This window comes from Neodiprion pinetum, chromosome 3 (assembly GCF_021155775.2).
Source record: "Neodiprion pinetum isolate iyNeoPine1 chromosome 3, iyNeoPine1.2, whole genome shotgun sequence".
NCBI lineage: Eukaryota > Metazoa > Arthropoda > Insecta > Hymenoptera > Diprionidae > Neodiprion > Neodiprion pinetum.
In genome coordinates, this window is record NC_060234.1 from 29,308,303 (window position 1) to 29,336,239 (window position 27,937).

General features: G+C 40.6%; 2 protein-coding genes across 3 annotated transcripts in view; both read right to left on the reverse strand.

Moving 5' to 3' along the window:
- Positions 1 to 25,019, reverse strand: part of LOC124214244 (uncharacterized) — a 49,980-nt gene extending 24,961 nt beyond the window's left edge. The window contains exons 1-2 of one of the 2 annotated variants that reach the window (XM_046616457.2): positions 24,766 to 25,007; positions 23,199 to 23,432 (exon numbers count right to left, since the gene is read on the reverse strand). In XM_046616457.2, coding sequence (XP_046472413.1) covers positions 23,199 to 23,432; positions 24,766 to 24,975 — 444 coding nt within the window. In that variant the 5' untranslated portion in view covers positions 24,976 to 25,007. Of the gene's footprint in view, positions 1 to 23,198; positions 23,433 to 24,765 lie in introns of both variants that reach the window. The other variant, XM_069134456.1, reaches the window with a different exon arrangement.
- A 1,008-nt stretch (positions 25,020 to 26,027) lies between these two features.
- Positions 26,028 to 27,874, reverse strand: RpS23 (ribosomal protein S23). Its single transcript, XM_046615950.2, has 3 exons — positions 27,744 to 27,874; positions 27,264 to 27,423; positions 26,028 to 26,361 (listed from the first exon to the last, which is right to left on the reverse strand). Exons 1-3 carry the CDS (start codon positions 27,835 to 27,837, stop codon positions 26,094 to 26,096), a joined length of 522 nt encoding a protein of 173 aa, XP_046471906.1. The 5' UTR covers positions 27,838 to 27,874; the 3' UTR covers positions 26,028 to 26,093.
- Positions 27,875 to 27,937: the final 63 nt, after the last annotated feature.

Consider the following 27,937-nt stretch of genomic DNA (forward strand, 5'->3'; position numbering starts at 1 on the left):
CTCTGGTCTGACGAGCGCCTATAAACCACGTTTCAACGATTCATTATACGAGGAGCAAATTGTACAGAGTAACTTTTCACGCAAAGGTTGACTAGCGTCATCTTGGTGGTGGGAACCACAGGCGATAAGGAAAGACATCGAGTATCGTGAGGATTCTTGGAGCCAAGAGTTACGCGACATCTTTCGGAATATGCGACCATCAGCCCAACCCCCGCTTATCTTGCGTCATTAAATCAGCTTTATAGATACCTAAAGGGTTCCTTTGCTGCATCATAACAGACCGCAGCACAGCCCAGCAAGCCATGTTCACTTTTCATCGTCAAACTTTGAGAGTGGTACCAGAACGGATTGTTTTTCAAGTGGCAAGCCGTCGTCCTCGATTGTATAAAATGGACGTAAAGACTCTTGGCGAATGGTAGCATGTAAAGATAATTCAGCTATCGGATTGATGGGTTCTTCAGATTTAATTTCCTATTCGCTCCCCTATCATCCTGCAGCTCGCGGGATTGAATTCGTTTTAACGATACCCACGACGACGTATGTATAGCACCTCGTGTAAAATTACCTCCAGTGCAGTCGCAACGGTGCAGCTGGAAAGCGGTTTAATAAAGGTCGCAAGAAATGGCAAGGAAAGATACCCCGGGGGTGGCGCGGATGAGTTGAAAGCATATAATCGACCCGCAGAGGCAGCAGCGCGGGATGTAATGTCAAAGGTCGCGAAGAGCGTTGCACCGCGTTTTCAGACGCCCTCTAGAGTTTTGAGATCTCGCGCACATCCGCACCCTCCATCGTTAGATTTCAGCCACTTTATTGCGTTTGGAAATGTAGGAATTATCGAGTTACCTTGCCTAAAATTCATCCAATACTGGAAAAACGCTGTGGATCCAAAAGTTTTACACACTTATTAGGGAACAAATATCAGTGGATTTTTCCAAATATTCACCGACCTATTGTGCTGTAGCATTGCAACCGTACTTAGCGCAGAATGAATCAATGCCGAAGCAAGAATTGAAGAACCTTATTCGGCATTCGTCTGCTTATTCAACATCTCAAAATATGCTGTAAGGACTGTTGGACGATAACAATCTGCGGACTCGATCGAGTTTCCATTTAACGACCGATCGAACGAACGTTCCGAGGCGTCGTTTCGCAACCCTTCACGATTCTATAAAATGCTTATCACTTGTCAGTGTCGTATAACTCTTAATGGCGACTCAACTGTTTACAAACTTTTAATAACGGTAATTTGTTTCCTTTTTATCCTGCACGTTACAGTATTTGTACCCAGTTCAAACAACTCTTCCGAAAACATTGCCTGTTGGTTACTTCGGGTTGAGGAAAATACCTTCCAATGCAAAATTCCGAACAACTGTATGCCAAGAAATCCGATACCAGAGTGCAGGACGATTGACTGCCCGGAGAGTTACAAGCCGCAAAACCAAATGGCAAAGGTTTGTAAGCAAACAAAGGCTCGGAAGCTGGAATAAAGTTGTCCACGTCCCATTCCATTGAGATAAGAAGACGGCAAACTACGTCGCCATATGGCTGAAATTGAAGAGCGGATGAAAATTGTTATCCGGAATCATCGACCCGGGACGACTTGACTAACTTCTCGAGACCCTGGCAAACCCTTGTCTAAATCTCATAGTCTGACATGAACAAAAATACTTGACTCCTCTGAATTTCGAAGAATTGATAGAACGGATAATGTAGGTATGTACAATTTCATGCTAGGTTAGATCAAGTTATGTTCTCTTTCCAGATAAGTTTATAATATAATTCAGTACTCCCACTTTAACGTCTCGAGAGTTTGTTCGGAGTTTAACATTCGGTGCTTGACGAAATTCAATAGAACCAATAATCCCGGCCTGTTGTTTGCCTTCCAGTTATCCCGATCAGTTTAGGATTCCCGGGTTGAGTTATCCGTAAAAAATACAACTTTAATGACAATTCCGTTTCCATCATTGTTCGCGGATGGAAGAAGAACAAACCCAACGAAAGCATGCGCTGTCTACGACTCCTTGCCGGACCGATTCCTGGGACGAATCCAAGAGTGAAAAATCTGGGAGCTCGCTGACGAGTTCCAATGACCAATCTGCTTACGCGGCCGGTCCGAAATTTCTACCGGAAGGCATCTAACCAGAAAATAAGAGGGTTTTTAGTCGAAGCTTTATAAATTTTCCAGTACGAAGTTGCAGGGACTCTCAGTGTTTGACCTAGTAAACGTAACTTACTAATCCGCGCGTCAGCTAAGCTAGAATTAACGGTTGTACGTAAAAGCTACGTACCTACGAACTTCATCGTGGGCCATTTCCGGTCATTGTAGTTAATCGATGCAAAGTTTGATGATAAAATTCACTGCACCAATAAAAAATTTCACCGCCAAACTCTGCCTTAATTCTGACAACAAGGAGCAGAAATGATTCACGTACAAATCTTTTCTTGCGACATATAACGTGTGACAAGGGTTAACGGCAAATAGCAGAGGCAAGTCTTTTGGTGCGACAAGAACTTCCAATTTGGCAAGTATTTGCAACCTCACGAAGGCACCGCGGTGTTCTTAATGCACGGCATTAGCACATGCTTTGAAACCCGATCACGCACTGACGACGTGTATACTACGGAATATATAAATTTTCATACCGTAAATTGTTTAGTTACACAAATTCTCCCCGCCCAGCCAGAACGAGGAGGGCTCGTCGTCAATACTTAATGCCTTTACAGCAGTAGATATATTCGACTCTGTAGAACGTGTTATACGTTGAAAATAATTCCCACGAAAAGCCACGTTAAATAACTGACAAAGCGTTGATTAACAAAACCGATTTGCCCGTTGACTCCGTTCAACTGTGACCGATAATGTTTGAGGACGATTCAGCTTCGGACTATTTATAATGCTCGGGAACATTTTAGTGAACGTTGTACATTATAGGTATTTACCACAATGGAAAAGGAAAAGCGAACCAGAGTTGCTAACTGTTTGAGGTTGAACCCATGAAATCATGCTGAAACTTGAGGAACCTATCGCATTCCGTAAATCGGCGTGATTTGCCGCGTTGTTCAAAGTCTCATAAGGCACGCTATACCCTCATAAATATTCATCGATTTAAATTTCTGAGGGTTCAAGATGAATCTCATTATAATCGGGCATGAGAAAACCTAAACCGAATATTATCCACAATGAAATACGTGAGCGCAAAAAGATGATCAAATTAATTATCAAATTCCAATTGCAGCTTTCCCCATAGAATATCACAAGCCGGTATAATTAATACCTCTACACTCGATTATTATCGGGTGGAAGGTCATCGGCAAATACTCGATTCGTACTGACCCATTGACGCAATGTGCCTCAGTCGGTTTGGTCACACGTTTCAATAGGTTCGAATAACATTTCTAGATGCAGTAGAGCGTGATTCGATAACGCGCGGCTTATATCACAGTTAAAGCCCGAAATGTTTGCAACACGCGGACCAGTCAATAAAAAAGAGTCGGATAAATCTTCCAAAGAAATCACGGCAGCTTCTGCGACTTAAATTTACACCATTCTTATAGCCAACTCAACGCTTGCTCCGAGTCTATCGTTGTAGGTACGGTAAGAAACAAGGTCTAATGTTAAACAGCAATTTTCTCGTGATTCTGAAGTACCTTTGAGATTGAAAAGGATAGATATTGCGGTTTACAAACACAATGTAATCAGTTATTATTGGATAACAGGTGAACGAGAAAAAAAAGCATTAATTCACACATGTGGGGCAAGAAGAAGAGTTAATTTTCGCACCCGATGCAGGGTTGAAAAGGGATAATGTGGTTCTTATTTCCATCGATCCGATTTCACGGGGTAATCGATTACGCCTCGTGAATTTTTTTCGACATATGTAGACAGGTGCGTACATAGGTTGTGTCGGCAGATTTAAAAAAAATAAAACATGAAGAACATTCTCTGTAACAGAAGCGATAGAAAAAAAGAAACAAAAATACCCAATTCGCTCTTCGCGATTCCGAAAACAAAAGGCGAAATAAATCTTAATTGTAAATGCGCTGATCGCACTCTCAAGAACAAACAAAATGAACTCAAAAGATATTATTCGAATGCTCGAACCGCGATCGCACAAAAGTAAAACTCAAACTGCAACAAAGCAAAACAATACTGCTCGATTGCGCCAACTGCGATCATTCTCAGCTTAATTACGGCGCTAACCGCCGTTAATTCAAACTTAACATTAAATATGATGCTATTTGCCAAGCGAGAAGAAGAATGAAATTAAAGCTTATAACTAATGTCGACGCTGATCGCCAGGAAAAATAAACAATGTTATTAATACGGCCGATGCGCTACTCGCAATGTCGCCAAAAGAAAATCTCAATAGTTAACATGCTGATCGCCAGCTAATCAAAGAAAAAAAAAAAAAGAAAAGAAAGGAATCGTTATGAATCAGCTGATTCTAAATCTCGAGGCAAATCTTAAATTAGTTACTTAACTTGGCGTATCAAACGCAACGCATCCGAAACCTCTATTTTTGCCAAACACGCAAATATCTTACACGCAATTGGCTGCACGCAACTTACAAACGAAACGGCTCTACTCTAAATTTTCAATAAACAAAATTGACCCTAGGCGTTACCGCAAAACTGTACTCGCCAGGACTAAAATGATTAACTACGATTAGAGTCGAAGTTCGAAACATCCGCCTTTACGATACGCAATATTACTCGATTCTTATTCACTACGTCGATTTCCGCTGTCGCGGAACGCTGATAGGCGACTGGACTGATCGCTGCTCCATAATTGGTCCGTGGCGCAGTGACGACTTCGCGATGCGGTAAAACGCTGATTTAGCGAGAGGAGACTACGACTCGCTGGCCAACGACGGAAACATGAAGACTATATAAGGAGGAGGAACTCAAATGGTCGAATTGACAGAATCTGCCCATTAAAATTTCACCACAAGCGTCGCTAGTGTTCCTTTTGCACCGAAATCTCATATGACCTCCACTGTCTTCGGTGCATACGGAACACAACGGTGCCATCTTATTTCGGGCAGCTATTTGTTTACATGGAGTTCGGTCTCCTTGTAAAATCACCATGGACGGGAATCTTGTCCGCCTCGGTTTCCCTAGCGGCAGAGCTCTGCGTTGGTGGAAATATTTCATTCGGTAGCCTGTAAAGTGTCCCCTCTCAGAGTTTCGGATACCCGACCCTCGTCCTGGTGTTCTTTTCCGAAATATCGACGATTACGATCGCAAATACCCTACTTTTGGGTTCCGCCTAGAGTTAGAGGAGCCGTTTGTAACGTGCGTTAAAAATGCCACGTTACAAGGTACAGAACATGGGAACGAAACTTAGATCCATAATGCGAAAATTTCGTTCCAGCGCTAGGAATATATTATAATGCAAGATTCATCTGAGAGTTCAATCCATCACCGGGAAAAAGTTTTGGCACACCTCGCCTCTTAACGCTGCTGCAATGCGGCGGTTATACCGCAGCACCGGACAAATATGAGCATACACCTATACCTGCGTTTTTCACGCCCATTTCATGCGCTGAAATCCGTGGATATTAAACGGAGATGTGAAAGTGAAAAAATATGTTTACAGAGTCTAAAAATCAACGACTATTAATTGTATCACTTTGGTTACGATGGTTTCGGTATACGAATAAATGATAACTGTCCGCATTTGAATTATTCGAACTATGGTTCATTTCGGGGATTCGCGTATGCTCGAAATGTTTTAATATTGACATTTAAATGCTCACTTCCCTCGATGCGCGTGTTTAACGCACCGCGTTATATGCATGGCGCAGTTTATTTAATACAGGAACTGATGTGGTCCACATTACGGTTGACCCCGGTTGTGGAACGACAGAGTTAGAAGCTGCGTGGCTTTGTAATTGATTGACCGCCGAAACTGGAGCAAATGCAATTTGCAGCTACCTACTCTGCGCATTGTAAACATCGTGTCTAATTAGGCCACTTTTGAATATACCGTGTGTGTGTGTGTATATATGTATATATGGGGCATTCCACGTCAAATTGCAACCCACGTACGTCACCCCCTTCGATTTTGATAACTTTTTGGAATGATGTTGCGGCCGACTCAAAAGGGATTCGGGATTTTTTTCAGATATGATGTTCAAAAAAAAAAATACAAAACCAATTTCACAAACGCCATTTTCAAAAGTCTGAAAAATTTCACACTAATTTTATGATTCAAATACGATTTTTAAGTATGCCACGATAGTGGGATCTAAATGTTTATTATTTATTAAATTTAGTGTTTCAATGGAAATTATTTCCACTACATCATTAAATTTAATGTTGTAATGGAAATTATTTCCATTATGAATTGAAAAAGCAATGGTTAATGCATTACTTTTTCATTAAAAAATTTACAACCCTGGTCGTGAAAGGTGGTAAAAGAAAAAAGAAAATGATGTATACGAGTTTTCAGGCGACTTGAGAGAAGGGCGATATTTCATTCGACTACTCGAGGGTGATTCTTTCAAATAATTATTTTCTCGGGTAATTACAACGTGGGCGGACTCAGCAAGTGCGGACGACGAAGAGTTAGGTGCGGTTATATGCTTAATGTGTAGATAGAATTGATTGTATCATAACCGGTACTTAATCATTCGCGATGGCGAACCTTTGTAGAGGAATTTTGTTGATAAGAAATCGATATATTTTATTGATTTTATAACGAAATCCTCATAAATTCAGTATTTACAAACGCATTATAGTATGTCGGTAAATTAGGAAAATAGAGAATAGAAATTAGTTGAAAAATAGAGAAATAGATGATACTGGAATTGCACTGAGAACAAATATGATTTGTTAACTATTGACAAACTTCTATCGATCGTTATTTGGCTCAAATAAAATTTCATAATAATAACAAAACGTTCATCTCGTTATATCGAAATATACGTTTGTTAAGAGTAAATAAACTCTTTTCTCGTTACGTAGACAAAAGTTAGCTCAAATCACTTCAAAATTCTTAAAAATCTATTAGATTCGTTCGATCTCACTCTAAGATAGTTTATTTTATTCAACACACTTATTTTCTTCAAATTGATTGAAACACATTTTTTCATCATATTAGCATCGTTAAATATTTAACAAAAAAAAAAACATTGGTCAGATAGTATAATTATGATTAACAAATGGCAATATTGATTTGACTGCTGCCGAAATATTCGGTTTCAGTGACTTTGTAGAAAATAGTTTTCCGAAACGAAGAGTAAAATCTAACGAATCTACTTGATGTTTAATAATTTTGAAGTTATTTTAAACGATGCATCGATCTAAGCTTTGCTACTAATTCACTATTTCGTATTTTTCTATCATTGAAAACATATTCGTAATAAATTCTCGTAATAAAATTGGTAAAAAGTATCGGTTTTTAAGTTACAGGCACAGCTTATGAATTTTTCCTAGAATTAAAAAAATCTCAATTCCCTGCACGATGTTGCCGATCGTGAGCGATGCGACTCGCCTTGATACAGATATAACTCGTGTTATTCGCGTGATGTTTCTACATCGGTTATAATTCTAGCCTCATATAACGTCTATAAAGCCAAAATCGGATACCAGTAGCGATAGAATTTTCGCCCGATCATAACGGAGGCTGCGGAATTCGGAGGGTTGTTTCACGAATACCCAAGAAGTGCTAGACGACGAGGTTCTGGTAAGCCGGGACATTTTCGTGCCTGGATATCATCTAAATCGGTATACATAGTCTAATCTAGATAAACCGTGAACCTATATATATACATATATGTGTGTGTGTGTGGGGTATATTCAGGTCGAAGCCAACGCAAAGATATCGATGGCGAAGCAAAAACTAATCCGCAAACTTTATGCCAATGAAGTTCCCGTATACGGAAACTCCGTGAGAAATTCTGAAATTACTTTAATGTATAACTCGGACAAGTATTGACGCCCATTTATCGCCGCGGTTCAAATAGACTTAGAATTGAAAAAGATTAATATATTTATAAGGCTATGATATATAGTAACGAGTGTCTGCTTTGAGTCGCTCTTACGCGTTATAATTAAAGTCCAACAAAGTTTCTCCTCCAGAAACATGGATCGTGTCTGGTTACGTCGTGGGCGATAATCGCCCAAGGGATTCAAAGTCAGGAGAAGAGAAAATTTGAATATCCGCTACGTGACATATATTTTTTGCCAAGGTATAGTTTTATCCGGTTAACAAAGTTGAGGAGGATTCTTCTTATTCAACCCCTCATAAGCTGCGGGGTTAAGGACGAATACTTTTTAACCAGAAGAGGCATTTTTTATTCACACAATAGGTTATAGAAATCACAGTTGGCGGAGATATTATGTTTCTTTCTTTATTTCACATCGTCGTCGTTTCATTGTTTCGCTTGGGTAATAATTTTAAAGTCACGCGAATATTTTATGACAGCCGATACGATTTGCTAATTATGTTATATGCTGGCCTGATTTTTATCCAACGAAACGTCTAATTTGAGAAACATTGTATCAAGCCTGCGGGGTGAAAATTAAGGAAGCCTATTGTGGTTAAAATAGTGAGTTTTTACTACGTTTGTAATTTATGCAATAACGTAAAGCTGCATGCTGTTGACGGAATAAAGTGCACGGCAAGTTTCACGAATACGTGAACTTTTTATTATTCCGCACAACTGTATTTTCTCGCAGCTTTAATCACATTGAATGAGGAATAATTCGACTCGTAACTTTGTTGACGAGTCAATCAAATTTAGGCAACAAAATGACACTAAACTGATTGGTTTTTTATACGCCTGTATCTGAAATTAAGAAATAGTCCGAGCGGCAGTGGAATTACTGGTTTTTGTTTCAATCAACCCAGGAACGGGAAAGTTACAACGGGCCTTCAAAGATCAACATCTCAAACTTGGAAAAACAATTAAAACTCCACTTTGATCAATGGACTTTTTGACCCTATCGTCGAGATCTGGCAAAACTTTTAAGACTCTTGGTACGATGCCTGAGATAAAAAAATGTCACAGACTTTCCGCCTGTAGATGAAATTTTCAGGTTATCGTACTCGTCAGTGTTGTCAAACAGAAATTCAGAGTGGCGGCAAATTTTAAACACGCACTTATTACTTACTTAGCACACATTGTTACAGTACTGCTTGTGAAAATTTGCATGATTATCAAGCTGGAACTCAAGCCGCACTACAAAATGCCTTTTACCGTATCACGAGACTATAGGTACTAATGAGAGCAATCTTTTTCATCCTGGTTGGGGATGGGCGACGGCCTTGATGTAGTCAGTCAACGCATGGAGGATTCGCCACTTCGGGAGGGTGTCAACCTCAGAAGCCTAGGTAAGGAGTCAGGGAAAGAGATTAAAGACACCGGGTGCCCGAAAGACGGGAAAAAGCTTTCAACCGAGGGCAAAGGTGTACCGGAAAAGCACCCTGACGAACAAGGCGAACCGACGGAAAAGACTAAAGGCTTCGAAACTCTTGATAACGTCTCGGCGATGCAGGTACGAGTTTGTTCTTTCGTTCCATACGCTTTGTTCCATCACTCGTTACTGTACCGTTTGTGGTGAACTTCGTAAAAAAATTTCTCTAATAAATTGATTTTCAACGAAAGTTTCTTTTACTTGTTCGTTAGTCGAAGCATCTTCGTACAATATTTATACTCGCTAAAAGCTTCGATTAAACATAATGAATATAACTAGAAATGGTAGCGAGGTACTATTGAAATGAAAAACAGGAAAATTAAAAAAATAGCGATGGCAACTACTAGAAATCATGATTGAGAAATGAATTGACAGACGGTAGTGACCGAGCCGGAAGTCCTGCCCTTTCCTTACGCTGACACTAAACTGCGTCCAGAAGCTCCACCGTTCACTCCAGAGTGCGTTTCCCCAAACCCGGAGCCCGCCTACGGCGAACCAGACATCGATAGTTCGTGTTTCGTCAACGTCGATCTGAAACTCGTTAACCAGGAGGAAGAAGCTTTTCCAGAATTAGAACTCGAGCCGGTTGCCAAGCGGCAGAGAGATGCGAAGGAACTTGAGGACGTCGGACTGAAGCCGTTCACCCTGACGTCGACTGTTCAACTCAAGAAGTCCGTACCTGATATTGAAATTCCGGTAACGAATTAGACCTTTTTCTCAACCGTTGTATCGAGGGCTGTAAAGCCCCTTAGTTAGGTTCGCCCTCGTTTTAGTCCCGGGAAGGAAAGTAGACATAATCGGATTTTGAGTTGGGCAAAAGGGAAAGTAACGGGTTCGCCAGTAAGAGTGGCACTCTTCTAAAGACTGATCAATGAACGTGTCATGCTTCTCTAATCTCTCAGGGTGCCATCGAGGAGGATCCAATAATCGCGGTGCGCCCAACAGCCTCAGGAGCATCCGAAACGAGGGAATCTCCGGGATCCGAACGCGTCAATATTTTATCCCTAGCCTTTTTCCTCGGAAACAAGACGCAGATCATTGTGCTGATAGCCAGCGTTGTGGTTTGCGTGATACTGGTAATCTTCGTCCTTTTTTGAGAGGGGCTTTTTCCGATTGGTCGTGGGGGGGTCGAGCGGTAGGTGAAAGCTTTCGCGTGGGGCTCTTAAATTGAAATTCTTATGAAAAACTTGCGGGGTTCCAGCTGCAGATCAGCCGTCTATACACTCGGCTGATTGCCAGAATTTTATGTGCTCGATCCCCATTCGACGCCCGAGTTCGCGTAACGAGTAATATTGTTCGCGTATTATAGGTATACGAAACATTCCCCCACCCCCACAATTAATTTCGACCCCCTCCCCAGCTGCACCAGTATAAATTAGGGATGCTTACCATCGAGCCCTGATATAACTTATGTTGAAACAAATTCGTTGAATGTAATTATCAATTAGCCGCTACTGTGATAAGACTTATTTCGAGAGACCGTTAGTTGTGTTTTCCATACCCGCTCACGCTCAGAATATGCAGATATTCTCTTTATAGCACCTCGCTATTGACAAACCAATGGCGATGATCACGATAGTCGGTGTGATATATTATATATATATATATATATATATATATATATTCGCCTTTGTAATTAAAAACTTCGTCATCAAGGTGACGATCGAATGAAGGGAAGAAGGCATCGTCGTATATATAGGAGTTGCGATTAATCGAAGTTAATGCGAACGTCGCGTCAAGAATCATTTCCCTAATCAACAATCTAAACACTTCGCTCCTTCGCGATAACTCTAGCGAAAGCCAATTACAAGTGATTAATTCAAAATTGTATTATTTTCCGATGACTCTGGTTATTTTGTCCGTTAAAGACCACACAATTTTCATCCAATTATCTTAAATTATCGAAAATTCCTGACGATAAAAAAAAACTCGCGTATTCGAGAAAATAATTACTTTAGTCGAAACAAATATATTTCGACACTGTTGGAAAACGCGAGATGGTAGTTAAATTTTCCCAAATGAAAGACTGGGTAATGAATTTTCCAACACACTTTTCACGGCAACCGGAAGCCGACAAGGTAAATGGTGGTTTATTTTGCCCCAAGCGATATATATTCAGTGTTACGGTCGCGATATACGTCAAGTAAAGCCATTTATTAGAACACTTTCAAGTGAAATATGTATTCTTACCGCGATGCAGAGGCTTACGGGGGTTATTCGCATATAACACTTTCAGGGGGGTAGGAAGTGAGATAAGAGTGGAGAATAGTGCTTAAATGCAAATACTACACGTCCTCGGCGTGCGGCTGCAGGTCTCGTCGCTTTTTTACCGCAGAAAACTATACATTCAACATGTACGTGTGTTAAATTACGGCCAAACTTAAGCGTCGAGCTTTCATGCAGTGTTGCGTTATCTGTGCTGTCTCAACGTGGATTTAGGTTTGGAGTTATTGCACTCGATGTGCTCAGCGTAGAGATTTAATTTTTCTATAACCAATCTCGATCGAGGAGGCTAGATAGCCAAAAGTCAATAGTTTTTACTAATTGTGTTACGAGATAGTCCCACATCGGGTATTCATCAAATTGATGGAAGCTTAGTTACCGGTGCTTCGTTTCAAATAGCTTCAAATTTGTTTAAAATCTGATAGAATCGTTCGATTTTACTCTGTCACGGCTAATTTCACAAATTCACTGAAACACTTTCTTTTTATCACGTTAGTATCGTTGAATATTTATTTTATATTTTGATCAGCAAGTGGCAATAACGATTTGACTAATGAGAAAAAAATCTGTTTCAGTGACACAACATTATCAGCAATAATCTTCTAAATGAAAATGAGCAATCGGTAAACAGTAAACAATTAAGGAAGCAATTTCTGCGGCATACAATAATTAGAATCCGTAGATTCAAATGAGGTGTTTTGCCGATAAAATGGATAGTGAAGAATTAGCGACCATTACTTTAACGACTCGGAAATCTTCTGGCCCCTTCGATTAATCTTCGTTACATATAATCCGCCAGTTCATGATGCTGAAGTTCGATAAGGCATTAAAGCATTCAAGAGACGCTAACTTTTCACACAGCAGCTGGTTGAAGAGGTGAAGAGCGGTTTTAGTTCCGCCCGTAAATGGATCACAAGTTGTGCAGTCGGGAATACGCACAAAAAAAACACGGTGTTGCGGACAAAATGCAAGTTGGGTGAGCAGAAGTAGTTTTCCTTTCTTGCACCTTATCGTTGCAGAAGCTCGTAAATTAGAGGTTTATTCCCGGTGAAACTGTAGGAGAGCCGCAGTAAAACTCTGAGATGGGAGTAATCCTTATTCTTATATATATACATATATATATGTGTGTGTGTGTGTGTATGTGTGCGTTTAATTGTTTTCGCCTCAGTTTATTTCCATGGCGAATTTTTACGGTCTCCACCTCGTGCTTAAATGCCAGACGAATTGATGAGCTGCGTGTCGGATTCGCGCTGATGTTACGTTACGGAAAACTGAGCCGTATGACAATTATGCAATTTCTGCTGGAAGATACAAGTGATATATCATCGAGGATACGCCGTAACATCACTGCTGCAGTAAACACGAGACAGCCGAATGAATGAGCCCGTAAAACAACCTGCATTACATTATCGCTCGTATACCTAGGTATACGTCATTTATACCCTGCACTTCGAATCATAAAATTCGAAATACGTGTGCATTCGATATAAGTATACCTATGTACAGACATTCGAGACGAATCTGATGAATAATGTAATCCGATACCGTTATACTTATTCAGTGTCGATGGTTAAACTCAAAGATATTCACAACAGTCGCGAGTATTTTATTCCAACGTTGTCTCTTGTCGTTTGAATACCTTTCAAATCAAAGTAAATAGGTCTTTTTCTACCTACACTATAACTTACACTACATAAATCAACCTTATACGCGTAAAAACGTTTCATTACCTTTAAAGCGTTTTTTAATTATAAAAACTTCAAGATTGGATTTACCATGTTTATCGTCCTCAGTCACAGCGTTACGAGGATCATAGGCTTAAGTAACGTTAACGAAGCTCCTGGACATCGTACCGGGTATATTTTTCGACCGAGATTATTACACGTGTAACTCATATTACATGCGTCACATATACAAAGATATATGCGAATACGTGTTCGCGAACCAGGGTTGCAGGGTTATAGTGCGTGAAAGCGAGGCGGCATAATCCCGGCCGATTCGAAGGTACGTTTTCGCTGCGAATACAAAACAGCATTACGAGAGGGAAACAAAGGGTCAGGAACTTCCCCACCTTAGCAAAACCGCATGACATACCTATGTACGTATACATATATATTATACATACGTCTATCACGCAGCTACGCCCGACGATTTATCGTAGAGAGAACTCTAAGAGATAAAACTTGTAAACGTGTTAAAATATTGTGGTAGTCTATGTCCGCTGTGCAGGGATATAAAGAAATAGAATTTGAATCCGAAACCGTGAACGCGCTGCTTCGGTGCTCGGGGAATTTGAGACCTGGCAAAATGTTAGTGCCACTAAGTTTTTCCATACTTGTAAAACTTTATGAGGGCGGACGAGTGCCCGGTACTTAAAGTTAACATTGGCTAAGAGTTACTTGTACGTACAGTACCTTCGCGACTTTGATTAACTTCTAAATCATTTTTCAAAGTTCAATCTTCCGATAGGCAATTTGTCAAACGAGAATTAACCACGAGCTATACATACACAGGCAGAAAAATTCCATCTTGTTAAAACTTTATCAAAAAGTTCCGGTGAACAGTTTTTTTTTCCTCCCCTCGAACTCCCGCTTTGAGTTTGTCAGTTTTCGGTGAATCCGTGCGAGAGGTAGGAGAATATTAATCTTGGCTAAGTGTAAAAAAAAAAACTCATTGGTTATCTCATCGTTGATAAGAAATTATTTCAATGTTCTACTCTAACAACTTGAAGTGAACAAAATGTGATCACCTGATCTATCACATTTTTTGTTCACGTAATATGTATATCAATTTTGTACGTACGACACGTTCCTGCGTATACGTAGAGAAGATACACGACGCCGGTGATTTTCTACTTTATCCTCAAATAATTCTTCGGCCGACAAGATGTTTTTTCTGCAAATCCCTGAATTGTATTTTTTCAGGCTCGATTAAGGTTGCACGAAACAAACAATCAATCTACTCTCGATCCAATTCGAAATCTTTTTCCCTCTTATTGGGGATGATAATCACGGTTTGGTCTGTTATCTGCCAAGCGAAAATCCTTATTTCATTATGTTTCCACTCTTTAGCTCCACCAGCCGAGGTAAAACGAAAGTCTGGGTTGTGTAATTTGTAAATTCCCCCTGTTTCTATATTATTCAACCGTATAAAATCCCGACAAGAGACGGTTGGAAAAACACATTCGACTCAAGATCATCAAATATGTATAAATTCTTGGTAAATGCGTCAAGTCAACTTTCAATACATCATCAAGGCACGTATAAATCCACGTATCATGCCTCGCCGTGTGATTCAGAGAATTTCGTAAACGAGCCTCGAATCACAAAAATATGAGAAAACCCGTGCGAGTATAAGATATGGTATTTTCGTTTTATTGAACAGCGATTGAATTCACGTTCCGCCGATTGTCGAGGCTGGCTCTCGAACGTTACACAATCGAGTAAAGCCCCAACTTTTTCGATACACCCATCACTGGGGCGACAGTGAATGATAGATGAATCTTATTGGGCATCTCCGGGGAAAGAATTGGTCGATAGAAAGAATCAGATCTCTGAAAACGTGCGAGGAAAATTGTTTTCCAAAAACGAAAATACGCAGCCCAGACCCAACTTCCATTCGCAAGTCTCCAAGGAATACCTACGAGCGTGTCTCTTTAACGCGTTTCGCTCTCTGGTGGTTTTTTTTTTTTTTTTTTTTTTTTTTTATCCATGACTCTACCGTCACCAACGATAAGATCACTTTCGACGACGTTATCAATATGCGTTAGGAACAAACTCCCATCGCGTCGTGGTACCTGCCGGCAATCTCCTGCCTTATATAACGTTGAGTGAGCGGATGAGTGACTGGCTGGAGAGTTGCCAGCTTCGATAGCCAGGATCTCCCGAGTGGCTGGCCCTTCGCCAGCATCATTCCACACACTACCCGAATCGAAACCACAGATCCAGTGGGTACGTACTCCAGTCTGCACCTCTGGGCGGGCAAATTGGTGTATTATTTATTACTGAGTTTGATGAAGGTAGGACATGATGTGGGTGCACGTCTCTATTTCATCTTATAGCGTCGCGGAATGAAAATGGAATTCGATTTGGTGAACATCGGCGTTCAAGGTAGCGAGATTAATTGATTCGACGCGCGAAGTTAATTGGTCATTATATCTACGGTATCGAGTCAGGTAAGGTTCGAAGCTTTATCCGAGGTATTAATTATGCGTTTGGCGCAAGTGCAGAAATCTATAAGGAGACGAGAACAGTCCGATAGCGACTCGTATTCCATCGTATATCCAGCGAATCAATAGCCGGGAATGAACATCGCGCCAATATTCATCTCGAAATATTGTTGTTCGCCATGAGTTGATAACGATGGCGCGAGAGATGAGATATCGAAAATGTCACCTTTCCGAATGCCGTCCATTAGAACCCATGATGTGGTGGAATATTCACTTCCTAATTAATACCAAACTAGTTTTAAAAACCTCGTTCGCTGAAGCTCACTCGGGGTCGGATGCCTAGTGTAACCGATTTTTGTGCTCGTACGCTCGCTTACTCGTTGTCAGTGTTTTACAAGATGGCATGGTTGTAGGGGAGACTGGGATGACTCCCCAAAAAATTCTGGCATTTGCTTCACAGTATACAAAATGAACACTGTCTTCGTGCATGTGACGCAAACCGAATCTGCCCGTAAGATTTTTTCTCTATAATGCTACAAATCACGTTTACACGTGCATGTAAGTATAACGTCTTGTGATTTTATGACAATAAATTTCGTCAAAAAATACCACAGAACAATCAGCTAAGTGCTGACAGGTTTAAAACACTACGCACAGCAATTTTAGCTCTAATTGAACGACGTTATTGTCATGTATTCCTATGTATAAAATGCCAACCACTCACCAATTGCAATTTGTTGATCCTGGTCGTTTGGCTTTTTTCCGATTCAAAATGTTATCTGAAGCATGCATATTGGTTTGATAGTACAAAACATGATGTTTCAATAATTAAACTTGTACACTTGAAAATTAGTCCGCAAGGTCAAAAGTCATTAGATCAAGGACCTGGACCGCCAAAACTACGGAGCGCTTGTCCTGGAGGTCGAGATCCACCAGGTGGAGGACCTGGACGGCCAAATCTACGTGAAATTAGTCCTGAAGGTCGACAGTCAGCAGGTCAAGGATCTGGACAGCCAGAACTGGAAGTACAGTTTCACAGTGGACCTGGAGCGCAGAAACTACGGTGCGCTTGTCCCTGAAGTTGAGTTTCACCAGGTAGCAGACCTGGAGCGCAGAAACTACGGAACGCTTATCCTGGAAGTCAAGTTTCACCAAGTAGCGTAACTGAAGATCAGGAACCACGGAGCGCTTGTCCTGGAAGTCGAGTTTCACCAGGTAGCGGACCTGGAACGCAGAAACTACGGAGCGTTTGTCCTGGAACCCGAGTTGCACGAGGAAGCGGACCCGGAGCGTAGAATCCGGGAGATAGAGAACCCGGTACTCGAAATCTGCGGAGCGCGATCCTCATCCGTCCGTTCTACTGCGCGGTTGTTTCCAGACTGAAGAATTTTCGTGGTCGACGATTACTATAGATCGATGACGTCAAGAGAAAAAAAATTTTAGGTGACGTCACTTTCTGAACATCCAAACTTTGGTTTCGAACTTCAACACTATACGTACGATGATTTATACCCAGCTCATTTACTGTAAGTAATCATCGCGGTATTGCAGGTGATACGCTTAGAGTTAACTTTAGACCTCCGTGTAGAAGGATCTTGTACATTGTATACATTCGAAAGAGGCTGCATAGGTTGGCAATGCCGTATCGTTCGACTTCCACAAAAGTTTCGAATAATCGCTGTGAGAATATTCCAGACAGCTGTTCGGCTACCTACTGAAATCAGGTAAGGTGACGGGATAGACAGTTGTGTGATATCCGTCGATGAAAGTGCCCAACCCTCGTCAAGTAAGTTCAATTTTCGATTTTCGAACTATTCTCCGCGTGCCAGTCAAATCGTGGAGGGCTAGCCTGGCCTTGCCTATCTTTATCAACAGCGGACGGAAAGTGGTTTCGACCTCTTTCAGGCCACGTATGTATAGCGGTCGCATAGCCCAAAGGGTAATGAAAACACGAAGAGCGCGTTGAGATATTAAAATTCTGCGACCCTCGGCCTCAGCCGTTCAAACTTGGAAAATTCCACCGGTAGTATAACATTTGGTTACGTCACCGGTTTCTTTTTTCCATATCGTAAGATTTTTCACCGAAACTAGTAGCCGTGACTTGGACTGGACTCTGCATTGTTTTACCTACGTTCTATTAATCCTCATAATAGTGCTGGATTATTGCTACGTCGAATCGAAAGCCAGCGAGAAGCTTTTACTCCCGTATATCATAAAAATTTCGTCAACCTTTATCCACCTTGTACCTAACACCTATTACGTGCCACATTTCACGTGGAAATTCCACGTTTCATTACATTTAGGTGCCGGAATATCTGCCTGCAGTACTCTGCACATTCGTCAGAGACGCAGAATTTCGAACAAAAACCTGGAGAGTCCTGACAAAATTGTATAACCGTGGTCCAACAAATTCCATGAATAATTTCCCCCTTTTGGTCACAACCACACGAAAGGTACTGCTACACACACGAACAATATATAGCTGTGTATGGTCTAAACTTGCGAATTGTGATAGGACTGAGATGATGTTGACCTATTTACATCTACACTGACTTGCATAGGTGTGCTGCCACTCATCTTTCTCTATATATATTACGACAAATTGAATAATTTTGCAGGTAAAATTATCATAACATGTTACAGTACTTCTTCAAGTACTGTAAACAAACAATCTTTCACAATCGGACGATTTGAAGCCGTACTGAAACGTAAGTATAATATAGATGTATTATACGTAACCCTTCGACTGAAGAAAGCTTCATTTTGTGCAGCAAACGAAAAGACGTTTAGCCACATGCCTACGCGACAGAATAGTTGGCCGATATTTTGTCCCTGCTTCTTCCACGACAAACCGTCACATTCCCGTTTCATTTGATCCGAATACTTGAACCACAAAAAGTCATATCGTATTGATTGCAGGAACAAGTTGTGGGAAAAATAGACTTGTCGTTTTGGCCAGAGCGAAATTCCAGAAGAGTAAGTTTGACAAGATTCACCCTGCCGGATGAAGAGAAATTTATCAATATCGATGTCCATTCTTTCGATTCTGTGCGCTAGTCGCCTGCACGTATTGGATCATTTCTTCGGTTCGTCTCGTATTGATTCAAGACCCCCTTCAATCTTATTGGCCACTACGGAAGTCCGCATACCCGCAGATGATTACGGTTATACGTATATGAAACCAGCATCCCCGAAATTATTTTCTCGTTTTTCCCCCACCACGTGATTTATATCCTACAAGAAAATAAACTTCTATATTTTTTTGATACCCGAAATTGAGGAGATTTGTTGAATCCTCGTTGGTACCTCGCTGTTCCCTTAATGCCGCAGCAACGGCTAGACATCCATCTGATCGTTCCGTCTCTCCCCTCGTGGTATACAATTGAAATAAATGGCTGGAAAGGTCACGTCGCGAAATTTCGCAAGCGTGAAGTTTGAAAAAATGACGTGAGCGTCACCGTCAGAGTGCGGCAATTTGCAGAAAAAGAATATTGAGAAACAGGGATGCTTGTGACACGGCTCACGTCACGCAACGTAGGTCCGTCAAGTCCACATAAACACCATTACACCATTGATCAAGCATTAAAAATACGCTTCGATATACATCTGTCACGTTTAACTATTAATGAACTTTGACAATTCTTCAGGCATGACATCTACCCTCGGAAATTGAGGTAGTAGCGTGTTATGAAGCCTGCGGTTAGTGACAACAAATCGCAAGCGTCAGTGAACAAGAGGATATATGCCTCCATCTATAATCACGCTTCACCATTGTCGGGAAATTAGGCTGTCAAGTTTCCATTGCAAACTGTATATATCCAAATCATGCCACAACCATACTATCATACAAGCCTAAACAATGGTATCCTAAAAATACAGGAAACCCCAGTTTCATCGCGAACCGGGATTTCATCACCAGTCACATTTTTCAGCACTTGAAGACATACGTAGAGAAGAGTAAATAAAAGACTTGAAAGTTTATGCATATCGGTATGATCATCTGGGACAATCTTCGACGTCAAGTCAAAGTAAAGTTGAATTCTGCGTTAAACTGGAACTACGCAATACGGGGTGAACGGGTTTCAAACCTAACGATGAATTGACGACCGAACGCTAAAAGTTGATTAAACGAGATATTCTGAATGGGCTTTTAAGGTGATGGAAGTGTACCGAGCAGATATATGTGAGACAACAGAAAACTCGAGTACAGTATCGTGAAACGTCGAGTGAGCAGAATGGAATATATACATACCTAGTATCGGATGAATAACATCGATACAACAAGAACAGTCCTTACAGTTCCGGTGCAGATTCTAGTTAAATCGAATGGCCAAGTCGTGGAGAAACCAGATGCGTGATTACTTCATGAAGTACTTAAGCCAAAGTACGTACTCGTATCCATGAATCGTTGTAGATAATATCATTGAAGTTAAACTTGAGAATACACGATCAAGGTGCGTGCGCGGTAAGAAGAATTTATGTCGAATAATGTTCGCATAAATAAATTGGTAACGCAATTGTTATCCCCGTACAAGGCATGAAGTAATTAGTCTAAATAACGAAGAACATACTCGTGGGCACAACGAAGTCCGCTGTAGTCGGCACACCTTGTTTCGCATTTTTACAGCTTTTTACAGCCTGTACGTTATGTGGTCGCATGCGGAAAGCTGCTAAGTTAACGAACGCCTTGGTTTTAGTTAACGCCGGAGCAAGTTTACCGGGCAGTTTATAGTCACGAAAATTTGACGCTACTTGGTCTCGGAAGTAATCAGGCACTCACTTCCATCAGCGTAAAACCCTTCAATTACGATCCTGTAATGTAACTGGAACACTTGTTCTGCTCGGATAATTAACAGTTCTGTATAATCATCCAATTTATCTACGAAGTACGTTTGTATTCGGTTACTGCAGGGCACGCAATACGAAACTCATCGAGGAAAAGCGAACGAATTTCGTAAAATTGTCGACCTAGGCTTCGACCAATGACTTGATCCGTAACTCACAGAGTGATCAGCGGTACGTGTAGATTTTTATGAATAAAGTCGCGAAGATTCATTTACAGTTCCTCTGAAACACTGACACGGTTTTAAAACTGACGAGTAATGAATTAGGTTATCTCCTTCTTCTAATAATTAGACATTTTTTAAATTTTTTACAAAATTAACCCAGATGCAGGCACTTTTTTTATAAGTCTGACTACTTTTGAACCGTCCATTATAAAGCCGGTATTTCATGGGCGTAAAACCACTCCAGAAGCTCTTGCACTTCTGGATTATCGAATATCGAATTTCCCGCCCGATTGGTTGGTGGTTTTTTATCTTGCCAGAAGTTCTAAGGCAATCAGCCAGGTTTTCTGCTCTTTTAGTTTCCCTCTCGTGATAGTTTGAGGCAGTATAGATCGATGGCAGTTACAATTTCATGTTTCTAACATTTGCAATAAATGTACAGCCTACACGCAGGTAATGTATGTACACTTGAGATGATATCTGTTACAAAGGTTCAGCGAATGAATCATCACGCAATTTACTCTCAATCGTAGATCTCAACGCTTAAATCATTTACATGATAAGACTTTTTACCACATTAGAGAAAAAATATTCAAAGAATTGAAGATCGTAGGCGAAATTTAATGTCCATCGATATTTTTACTAAACGAAACTTTGTACCCCGCAATTAGGACAGCAAAAACAAGTACTCAATTATTTTTCACGTTTTAGAATGATACCGGAGATTGATCATAACGTACATTCTTGAATATGATTACAGCTGGTAAACCTGTGTGAGATCAAGTATTAAGATTACAGATAGAAATAGACAAAAAACACATTTTTCCTCTAAATCAGAATTGTAATTTCCAACCAAAATAAATGCCGCTCTCTAAGAATCACGGATTTTGGATGCTCTGAACAGGTTGACGCGTTTCGAGAAGTAAGGAATCCATCTAATTTTGACGCTCGGGTCTAGAAGCGGGAATTCCCATACGAATTGATTATAGACGTTTTTATTAAGAGTTTTTTCGACTGCTCGAATCGATAGTACTAACGAAGCGTGATTCGATCAGAGTTCTTAATTATTGCGACTGGAAAATTGGAGGAGTAACGACATATTTACCAACGAGAAGAGTCGTCAAGGGAACGATGAATACATTTGGTCTTTACGAAGCGGTAAAAGCATACGATAAAACGGTTTTATGAAAGCTAATCAACTCGCTAACGAAGTGCAACGTTGCAATTCCGTTGGCAAGAAGTAACGAAAGCGCCATTTCAAGACCAACATTCGAGCCACCCTTCTTTAGCTGAAGCACGTAACCAGGCGATGGAGTGACAGCCATGGCCTGGAAAGGTATCGTGAAGAAGAATTTATTCCGAGCTAATGATGGAAGCTTCTAGTTATAGAGATAGCACGAATGTTGGCGAGGAACAAAACATTTCGTTCACCTATCACCGCTATATTTTTGAACAACTGGAACCACCGTATCGCCTAACCATCGAAAAGAAGAGAAAAAATTTGCAATATAAGCGAGATGGTAATCTATCAAAATTTCAATGAGAAATCTACCTATATACACCAACAGCGAAGAATTCTACCTACATACGCCGTTTTTCATTACCGTTCTTTCCACAATAACCGCAGAACATCTGGCAATATAACGAAATGTGAACACGCTACTGATAATTTTCTCAGCTCTTTTGCGGGGAATGTTTTTCTTACCCAAGCATATGATATCCTCGAGTACATAATCGTACCCGTGAGTACACATTCAACTTATAGCATCGACGCTAACACGCGATAAAACCGACGATGCTAGCTTTCACGATACAGAGTGATAAAGCATCGATAATCGAGGAAATTTCGAAGTGGCAAATGCAGACGTTGACACGCCAGGAAATTCTATTGGCGGTAAAATGAAGGCGAACTTGTCACTCGTATGCGGAGACTCGCATGTACCGCCCGTGCAGAGTTTCGGTTTTTGGTTTACTCTTTGCAACGAGACTTTTTTACTCCTACAAAACATTACTCCACATATCGAGAAAATTTTGAAAAAGTGCATAGGTCTCTAAGTTATCTAATTTTCGGTATTTCTATCCTTCGAATCATTCTTAAGCTCCGGTAGGATCACGTAAAGTTCCCGGCTATTTTCGGGATTTTAAAGTTGCTCATTTTTGACTCAAATTAGAAATTTTCTAATTCCAAGAGATCGCTCTAATATAGGAAAAATGGTAGGGTTGCTGAGATAAATGTACACCTCAAGGGTATTGAATTCTCACTTACTACTTTGTAACTTCAAGGAATAGGTATATTATGCGTAAGTGTCGAGACTTGGCCGATTACACACAAAAATACTGGCAAACAAATGAAAACTAACGTATATAAATAAACTCACTTTTTTGAAAAGTTGCGGTCGGTTATCCAGCTGCTGTACTTCCTCGTTGTTTTGTCTTGCGGACGTTGAAGACGACCCTCCGGGATCCGAGACCTGGTTCGCCTTGTAGAGCTTGGATTGTTCGACCCTCTTTCTGAGATTTTCCAGGGCCTTTGCCTCCTCGCGTTTCCGGGACGGTGGCCAATTGGGCCCGGAACCATGGATGAAACTGATCCCCGCACAGGGTGACTCTTTCTTCGCGAACCAATGTCAACATTCAAATTTTTAATCACCCTTTCGAAGAGACGCGGTTTTATGAAACCTAATACTGTATATAATTCTGTACTCGAGATTGTAAAAAGGCTTATTTCTCTACCCCGAAATTGAGTAGGGAAAAACTTTGTACGCCGGTCTAAGCTTCTCATCAAATTGTTTCTAAATCCCATAATAAAACTGAATCTGATCACGTTCCGAAATACTTTGAGCATGTTACATCTGTAGATGTGTAAACATTAACGCACTTTACTCTCCAAGGCAGTTAAAATACAGCGAATGCGTAAGCCTATGCAGACTTCGTTTGGAACTATACTTAATATGTGCTCGTAAAAAAATGTTCCCGACGATTTTTGCAATGACCGCGCATCTTCAAGTTTTCGTCAGTCGAATATATAACGATACTTTTTTCCGGCGTGATCTCAAATCTCTTGAAACAAAGAAATTCCACAAGAGACATAATTCGCGTGAATTCCCAAGGTAATATTCGACGTGAGAAGATCATTCACTGTAAATTAACAAGCGCCACATTAACTTCAGCCATTTTTAACGATCTCGCGTCTTGGTGCAGGCAATCAAAACTTGTTTCTACAAACACGCACTTTCTGTAAAATTGCGTTACATTGCAATGCAAAATCGTACGTCGATAAAAGCAAAGCCGGTGTTCGTTAAAGTAAAATATCCGTAAAACGCGGGCCGTGAATAATTTTGTCACATCCTGTTCGAAATTAACCCAATCCACCGACGTGCTGTGCGGTGCTAATTAACGCGTGACCTCAGTACTAATTAATTAATTATCAGAGGTATAACATATTTGGAAACCCCAAGACGATGGTGCAGTTATTGGCAATTTTCTTCTCTTCCCCGAGAAGTTACGTCCCGGCGAATATGCAACCGGCCCAGTCAACGCCTGTACCTTATCATAGATTTCGACATTCAATTGAGCGGGTAAATGTACCGGGATCAGAACATTAACCGAACTTCCGTAAGAGTATCTGACTAGAATCGTTTATTGTATACGGATGTATAACTAGAACGATGAATATTTCTCTCGTTCCATTACGATATCCCTTCGTCAACACTGATCGAACCGAATACAATCGCTGCTATTCTCATAATCTCGTAATCAATGACCGCGAACGTCACGTGGTAAAATGTGAAGTTATTCGTTCGACAGTCTTTTGTTCACCGCACGAAAAATCAGACGTCCAGCTTGATTTCTCGAAAAATAATATCGCCGCATAATCCCTTGCATACTTATAATATTCGCATGGTATGTGATGGGTCAGGGCCCGCGGTGGTTTATTGTTGTCACCTTGCTCTGGTGATTGGTGTTGTTTACGCTAAGATCCAGGTACCCGGTTTGCCCGAGGAGCCGTCGACTTGCGGTACATCGGTTTCGGTTTATTATTTCCTTCTGTATCGCGTACTCGATGAAATAACTCTCGTCGTCGTCGTCCCGCTGCGACGACAAGAGCTCCGCGGTTTCCTCCTCCGTCGTCACGTTCATCTCGCGCAGCTCCATCGCAGCGACTGACCGACTGACTAACCGAACCGAGTAAACCGAGTCACCGTCGCTCGACTCTCCGAACTTTTGGAGCTCGACGCGGCGCAAACCGCCTGCCGCCAGCATCCAGCGCGATTCGCCGGCGAAACTGGCGCCTCAACTCGCAAATCGATACCCCCGATTCGTATGTCAACAATGTATGCTACCGCATTGTTGCATACCTTGATTGCCAATTAAATGGATATATCGACGACCTTCTGGGCTTGTAACAAAGAATAATTAGACGAGAATTCATTTCCAGGGAACTTCGAAGAAGTCGCAAGTTTAATTTCGTTTCTTTGTTTTAACCGACCAGTGTTTTGTTCACTTCGGTATTCGATCTCTCGCTGAGATGTAAACAAACATTGAGCGGACCATTTCCGCGAAACTATGTACTTTAGTATGGGAATATTAAATCCTGTAGTGATTTATGTGGTAGCTAGATGTAAAATCAAAGTGTAAAACATATTACATACTCACGTTGATTCACCTCCAGCGTACACGCAATTAAGATCGATCGTCTATTGCCGCACTTTTCATGAATTACGTATGAAAAAAAGCTAATACTAGCTGGAGTTTCTTTTCTTTCAACCATAACTCTACTAACAATAAGTTAGTTCATATTGACATGGATAATTATATTTTGTAATTCATCAAATTAAAATCATCATTGGAATATTTTTTTAAATAAATACAATCCTACTTTGCATAACACAGAGCTAACAGTTCCACTGATTATCTATATTTTCTGTCGTCCTAAAGATATGCTAAAATCCCAGGAGACAGAATTGGACACGTTTATAATTTTGTCTCTCATTACCCTAAGCATCTCAAGTATACATAAGATTAACAAGCCGGTGGATCGTTCTCTTTAACCATCTCAGATTATAAGTTTCAATTTTTACCATTGCACTGAATATACATTAAAGTTAACCGTAACTTGACATATCTTTGTATGTCTCTAAAATAGTAGCTATATATTTGAATAAGTATAGATAAAAACTGAGAGCATTGATAAAATAGTGTAAAGATTTTTGGTGTACTTTTAGTGTTTATTGGTAACACAGGTAAAAATACATTTTGTACATAAATGAGTCCTAAGACCTCGGACGTTCTTTCTTTTCCTTATAAAGCGCCAGGAGAGATACATTAGCTACTTTGACGACCTTGAAACGAACTCCGGGAATGTCACCAACGGCATGTCCTTTACGCCCGAATCCGGCGACCAAGACTTCATCGTTCTCCTCAATGTTGTTCAAGCAACCGTCACGAGGTACGAAGGCCGTAATCTTCTTTCCGTTCTTGATCAGCTGTACCCTTACGCACTTACGGATAGCAGAATTGGGCTGTTTGGCTTCTACACCACTGCAAAAACAAACGAATTGGATTTTTAGTGACGATAATAACTTAGAACACAATAGGAAACAACAAAATCTCTTTAGTTCCAAGCACTGAAATTTTGATATTCTAGTACTTGGATAATGACTAACGACAGTGCAACACTTGGACTTTGTTACAACAACATATAAAGTATTTGTGATATTCTATCGAGTGGTTTTTAAAATTTTGTTTTTCTTTCCGATAGGATTCCCTACACATTAGCTACATTTTTCCAGATCACTTTTATGTACATATTTTTGAAACAATGCAGAACTTTCCAAATATCCTACAATACTATTCTATTTGATTGCATATATGTTTTCTTAATGGACAAATATTTCTCACCTATAACTGGCCACTGTGAAATAGTTCGATTGTTTTAAACTTTATCTACCAAAGCTGGCATTTAATCTGTATCCAAATAAAATTAGCCAACGATATTAACAGATGTTATCAGATAGACAAAAATTTGAATACAGGTTACTCGTCCTACGCTGACCCAAAAAATTCAACATTTTGCACCCGTCTAATTGTAACGAATGAAAATTCGATATCAAGATATATTTATTTGCTGCAAGAAACCAGAGAGCCATCGCTGTGAAATTTCTAGTAAATGCGTCTCCAAAAATCTTAGACATATGCAAACGACAACTGCAGAGATAGCAATATATCAAGAGTCAACAATGCTTTGGATGTATAGACCAAAGACTATTGGCTACGAATATTTCAAGGGGCTTCAGTATTTTACAATTGTTGCATAGATGTAGACAAACCGAAGAATCCAAATAAACTGAGAGAGGTAACGGTCTATAACCTAACTTTTCAGTCCGTACGCGAAAAGCGTTCAGTAATCGAAAGCGGAAATAAAAATTAGCATAATAACTTACACTTTTTCAAGGACAATTCCCTTGGCATGAGAAGCACCTCCGAAAGGATTAGCCTTCCAACGCGTACCAAGATGAGCCTTTTTGTAGTCTTTGTCGGCCCAGCGTTGGTCACGCCTGTGATTAACGTGTTTGCGCGCAGTGCGAAGACCACGGGGCTTACCTGTTGAAAATTTTCATGATAAGTGTTATTATTTCCAATAGATAAAATCGGCCTTAGAAACAAGACAGTTCTTTCATCTAACAGCAACATGTCAAAACAATATATTCTGAGGACACGCGGCGACCGCATACTGCCATGGCGCACACAACCACGTTTATTCTTAATAAATAGCCGATTTCAGAGCGTAAAACGAGGTCTGTGATACAAAGAACAGAGTATAGCGTACGCACGAACGATATTTGTCGTTTTCAATGCTATTGGATTTTGTTTTGTTATTTAACAGGTAAAAACTACTCTTAATTATCAAAAGCCTAACGTACCCATCTTGTTCGGTCTGTGATAAAACCGGAAGAGGCTGCCGAGCAACAAACGGAAGCCAGTACTGCCAATAGAGTATCGTGAAAGAGGTATCATATCGTTGCAATTCGAAGCATCGTTCGAGAGATCGATTTACACAAGTAGCCGCTGCGACTGCTGGTTCAAATTTAGGCGCGCTATTGGCCCCAAAGACTCG